General features: G+C 25.7%; 1 protein-coding gene across 1 annotated transcript; it reads right to left on the bottom strand.

The window, feature by feature from the left end:
* Positions 1-5152: 5152 nt before the first annotated feature.
* Positions 5153-5803, bottom strand: LOC139902108 (uncharacterized). The gene is made up of 2 exons (XM_071884763.1): positions 5469-5803; positions 5153-5255 (listed from the first exon to the last, which is right to left on the bottom strand). The coding sequence occupies exons 1-2, from the start codon at positions 5801-5803 to the stop codon at positions 5153-5155; spliced, it is 438 nt and encodes a 145-aa protein (XP_071740864.1).

The raw sequence follows: 5803 nt of genomic DNA, 5'->3' as shown, positions 1-5803 counted from the left end.
TACACCAATCTCATTTATAGTCGTATTATATTTTGTACCTTAATATATACCAAGTTTTATGTAACTAACATTTACGCCTTAAGGTTATAACAGTCGTTATATATTAAAAATAAGTTCATTTAAAGTTTAACCTTATGAGTTTTTTTATACATCTATATAGGTATATATATGTATATGTTACATATAACTATATATTTTTACTCATTGCAAATCTTAATCTTCAATCTATCTTATCATATTACTTCATATATATTATATACTTTTTGTACTAAACATATTACTTATCATACTAATTTCATATTTCATAATATTATCATTAACAATTACCATAATAATAATGATGTAACAAAGATAATAATAATAATAGCAATAATAATGATAATAATAGTAATAATAATAAAATGAAAGTTATATACCCTTTAAACAGCCATCCTAAAAAGAATTGCCCATGACCGGGCTCGAACCCGTGACCTCCCGCTTATACGCCACCACACTTAACCATGCTTCTGTACCAATTTTTCTGAATTTTATAGTTTTTAATTATATTAAACCTTACTTTGCAGTTCCCCTATACCTTTATCAAACAGATCGCCTAGGACTTCTGCTTAGCTAGCATCAATTTAAAGTTTGGTTTTTTTTTTTTTTTATTGAACATAAATATAAATCACTTGTAAATAATCCAAGTAATATACACGAAAAAAAAATTAAAAAAAAAACACAGTCGCTGCGGTGACTTCGAAGAACAAAAAAAAATTATGATTTTGAAATTGGAACATTTTTAGACTCTGATGTCTTCTTAAAATATTTTCCAATCGATCATTAGATCACACTAGTATCCTCATTTGAATCTAAATCATAACAGTTTGCACAAATTTGATCGAAGAACATTATTTGACTTTTTATTTTAAAAACTTTGACCCGTAAATTCTCACTCAAATCAAAGTATTGGAACCTCTAATTTTGCAAAAAGATTGTTTATAGAAATCCTAACACAACTACATTTATCGATTTTTAAATGAAATTCAAATTCTAGTTTTTTCTTTTTTTAAAATTTAAGAACATGAACTCAACATCAAATATCGAATTCGAGAATGTTTTGAACAAAAATTATAACATGAATTAGGTAGTAAAACATACCTATAAACTTCCTGGATCACTATTCTTTCTTAAATCATCAAAATGAGTTCGAATTTTTGTGAAGAACGATATAGTTGACTTTTGTTTCTAAAACTTTGACTCAGAAATTTGATTTCAATTTGAGGAATTGGAACAAGAGATTTTTGCAGATAGTTTAGACTATAGATTCCTAACAACACTGTATTTACGGATTTTGAAAATTTGATTCGATCTTTAATTTTGGCTAAATATGAAAATACAGAGGAAACGGGTTTCTTTCTTTAAAAATAATTTATGTTCCTCACTTGTGATTGCAAGAGACGAATATTATAGAATAATTGAGGTCTACAATTCCAGTCAGAAGAAACAAAGTTAAAAAGCAGATATCACAAGATCACAGAGTCGTACATATGAATTTTTATATAACTTATATAATTAAAATTAATATTAATATTTAATAATTATATTAATAATATTAATTATTATATTACTAATAAAAAAATAATAAGGATATAAAAATGATAGTAATTATATTTATTAATGATTATAATAATAGATGGTATTATTTTCCAATAAAAATGATAATATTACTAATATTAAAATAATAATATTATTAACAATATTAATAAGAGTAATAATAATGATATCAATAATGAGTTTAATAATAACACTATAACAAAACCATTGTATCAATTTTTATATTTATGTATTTTACTTAATAATAATAACACTGATATTTATATTAAATATCTATTCTAATAATGGTAATGAGAGTAATAATATTATTAGTAAGAATAACAAATTAGATGCATTAAATTTTATATCTATATGTTATCTATAATAATATAACTTAAAACTGATTTTTAATAAAAGAAATGATAATATTACTATAACAACTATATTTTAACTTATAATTTAATATACTACAATTATTAATCATATTCTAATGCTTAAATCATATTTTAAAATTTTAATTTAATATACATTTACTTACATTTATATATACATTTATATTTACAAACAATTGTTCGTGAATCTTCGGGAATGGTCAAAAGAGCAAATGCATTCATGTAACTGTTCCAAAATTTTCGAGACTCCACATTACAGACTTTGCTTATCGTGTAGGAAACCTATAAAGATTAAGTTTAAATTTGGTCGAAAATTCCCGGGTCGTCACAGGCTTGGCATTCTAAGATAAGTGAAGTTTCTAAAGTATAGTGTAGCATTTAACAGTTAAAGACAACAATTAAAGGCACTATGGTCAAGGAAAGTTGTAGTCCTACATTGCTAAGGTACCTAATTGTATAAGGTCAATCCTGGTTCTCTACAACAACTCTGCTCTGATACCAATCTGTCACACCCCCAAATAGGGCCTAGGGTATTTGTGACTAATTATATCAAATCACAGTTGTATAAACGAGAACGACTCTATATGAGACGTTTTGAATAAAACATTTATTAATAAAACAGCGGAAGCATTAAAAGTTTTACATCAAATTTAAACTGAAATAATAATAGTAGTCTTAATGTAAAGTAAATGTAATGAAATGAAGACTCCATGTAGCATCATTCAAGTCATCAAGTAGCAGTCATGGCAATCATCTTATTCATCACCTAAGACAAAACATGCTTAAAGTGTCAACCAAAAAGGTTGAGTGAAGTTCATAGGTTTAACAAAAAGTTTGACCGTTGTTTTAGACCACAAGATTTAGTTTGTAAAGTTGATCTCGAAAGATCGAAAGAAATAGTTATGCCAATTCATGATATTTAAACTTAACGATAGTATGCCCCATGACAAGTTAGTTCTACTTGTCGGTTTAATTTCATTATCAAGTAATACAAAGACATAGTAAAATGTATCGGGGACGTTACTCCCGATAGGCCTACCCCCAATAACCTAGCATGCCGAGCACTTAAAAATATCACTGTAGGGACTTTAGCCGAACAAAGCCGGGTATAGCATAGTTTAAGCAGTTTGGTACTTGTGTCTAAAGTGTAAAAAGTAAAAAAAAACAACAACATGTGTCTCACCCCAAAAAGTTATAAACAGTTTAATAAACAGTAAAAGTGGGGCTACGAAAATCACCTTAAATAGCAGTTGAAGTATTCCACGCAAGAAAGGAAAGTAAAGCAAGTAAGTGACCGGGATATCAACTAGAAGTAGTTCTTCAAAAGAGAAATGAGAGATTAATGTGCAAGTTTGAAATGAGAAGTGTATGTGGTATTTATAGTTGAAAATGTTAGGTAAAAAAAATAAAATAATAAAAGTAGTTTGTATTTTTATTAAAAGTAAATCTTAAAAGTTAAAATAAGAAAAAGTAGTTTGTATTTTTATTAAAAGTAAATCTTAAAAGTTAAAATAAGAAAAAGTAGTTTGTATTTTTATTAAAAGTAAATCTTAAAAGTTAAAATAAGAAAAAGTAGTTTGTATTTTTATTAAAAGTAAATCTTAAAAATTAAAATAAGAAAAAGTAGTTTGTATTTTTATTCAAAGTAAATCTTAAAAGTTAAAATAAGAAAAAGTAGTTTGTAATTTTATTAAAAGTAAATCTTAAAAGTTAAAATAAGAAAAAGTAGTTTGTAATTTTATTAAAAGTAAATCTTAAAAGTTAAAATAAGAAAAAGTAGTTTGTATTTTTATTAAAAGTAAATCTTAAAAGTTAAAATAAAAAGTAGTTTGTATTTTTATTAAAAGTAAATCTTAAAAGTTAAAATAAGAAAAAGTAGTTTGTATTTTTATTAAAAGTAAATCTTAAAAGTTAAAATAAGAAAAAGTAGTTTGTATTTTTATTAAAAGTAAATCTTAAAAGTTAAAATAAGAAAAAGTAGTTTGTATTTTTATTAAAAGTAAATCTTAAAAGAAAAAGTAGTTTGTATTTTTATTAAAAGTAAATCTTAAAAGTTAAAATAAGAAAAAGTAGTTTATATTTTTATTAAAAGTAAATCTTAAAAGGTAAAATAAGAAAAAGTAGTTTGTATTTTTATTAAAAGTAAATCTTAAAAGAAAAAGTAGTATGTATTTTTATTAAAAGTAAATCTTAAAAGTTAAAATAAGAAAAAGTAGTTTGTATTTTTATTAAAAGTAAATCTTAAAAGTTAAAATAAGAAAAAGTAGTTTGTATTTTTATTAAAAGTAAATCTTAAAAGTTAAAATAAGAAAAAGTAGTTTGTATTTTTGTATTTATTTATTAAAAGTAGATATAGTTTTATTTTTTTTTATAAAATTCTAAAAAAAAATCGTTTAATACATTTTTAAGAACATTTAACATTTTATTTCTATATTTGTTTAATTATTAAATATGAATTTTATATAAAAATTATTATTATATTTAGTTTTTATAAAAATTAAAATTTATGATTATTAATTTATAGTTTTTATTAGTTTTATAAATGTTATAATATTATTTATTATTTAGTTAATTATATATTCTATTAACTAAATAACAAAAGTAATATAAATATTATATATATATTCATTGATGTAATTATGTTATATTATATAACATAATCTTATTTATAATATTTATAATTATATTATTTATTTTAAGCGTACGTTTATTCGGTCAAAGTTAAATTTATTCGTATATAACAACTCTAGGTATTTTAGTAAAATCGGAAGTCGAAAAGTGAGGGTTATTATACTAACGACCTTGAAATACTCTGAAAGCTCGCTCGACTTCTTTTTTTGCCGCTTTGTAAAATTTTTTTAAACTTCAATTTTTTTGGCTCTATTGGACATTTAAACAACTTGACAAGTGTTGCCCATTCTGGGTATATACCGTCTACGGTCTACCAGGTAATAGCCTTTCTTATATTCATGCCCGTTGACATTGAATCGAACCTCTGGAGCTCAACCATCCAATAATTCTTCGAACAAATCCGATTCATTTAGAACATTGATATCATTGTTCGAACCTGCTGGACCAAAAGCGTGCCAATTCCACATATCGCACGATGCAACCCCCTCGAACATTATTGCTGGTCCTTCGTGATCACTCCTCGTGTAATGACCTTGCCACGCAACCGGACAATTTATTCAAGGCCAATACATGCAATCGAGACTACCTAACATGCCCGAAAAACCATGCATTTCGGAGTGTTTAGCATGCAATCGGCGAATGTCATCTTCAGTAGGTTTCCTTAAATATGCACCCGAAAACAGATACACAATAATTTACAATAATTCTCTATACAATCGGCTGAAGTTTGTCGGCCCATATGTAAATATTCATCAAATGCATCAGTTGCAATTCCCTTTGTCAATTGACGTATGGCCGATGTACATTTTTGATAAATATTAAAATCAAGTCGACCGGTACAATCATAACATTGTTCAAAAATATTTAAAATACCTAGGTAACGGTTGAACAACGTGGTTTAAAATAGCATAATCAATACGGATAAATAAGGACCTGCTCATTCGGAAGCGTTTTTTGAAATAATCTCCTGAAAACGTTAGGTCGCCGGAAAAGTAGTCGTTGAACAAACGATTTCCGATAGAAATTCGATCTCTATTTAACCGACGTCTTCTGATAATGATCCGAGAATTTTCAGCTGCATCATCATTATCTAACATTTCGAGCCACTCTAGTACATTAAGTACATTGTAACCGCCTTCAATCAACTCAAGATCGCAATCCGACATTTGGCTTTCGTTATCGCTATCGGTATTTTGAGAACTATCCAT

This window comes from Rutidosis leptorrhynchoides, chromosome 3, assembly GCF_046630445.1.
Source record: "Rutidosis leptorrhynchoides isolate AG116_Rl617_1_P2 chromosome 3, CSIRO_AGI_Rlap_v1, whole genome shotgun sequence".
Classification (NCBI taxonomy): Eukaryota; Viridiplantae; Streptophyta; class Magnoliopsida; order Asterales; family Asteraceae; genus Rutidosis; species Rutidosis leptorrhynchoides.
This window is presented reverse-complemented; position numbering and strand designations above follow the sequence as displayed.

Coding starts and splice junctions, on each gene's coding strand:
- LOC139902108 (XM_071884763.1), bottom strand. CDS start 5,803: ATGGATAGTTCTCAAAATACCGATAGCGATAACGAAAGCCAAATGTCG. Junction 5,256..5,468: donor GTTGTTCAACCGTTACCTAG/GTATTTTAAATA, acceptor TGCATATTTAAG/GAAACCTACTGAAGATGACA.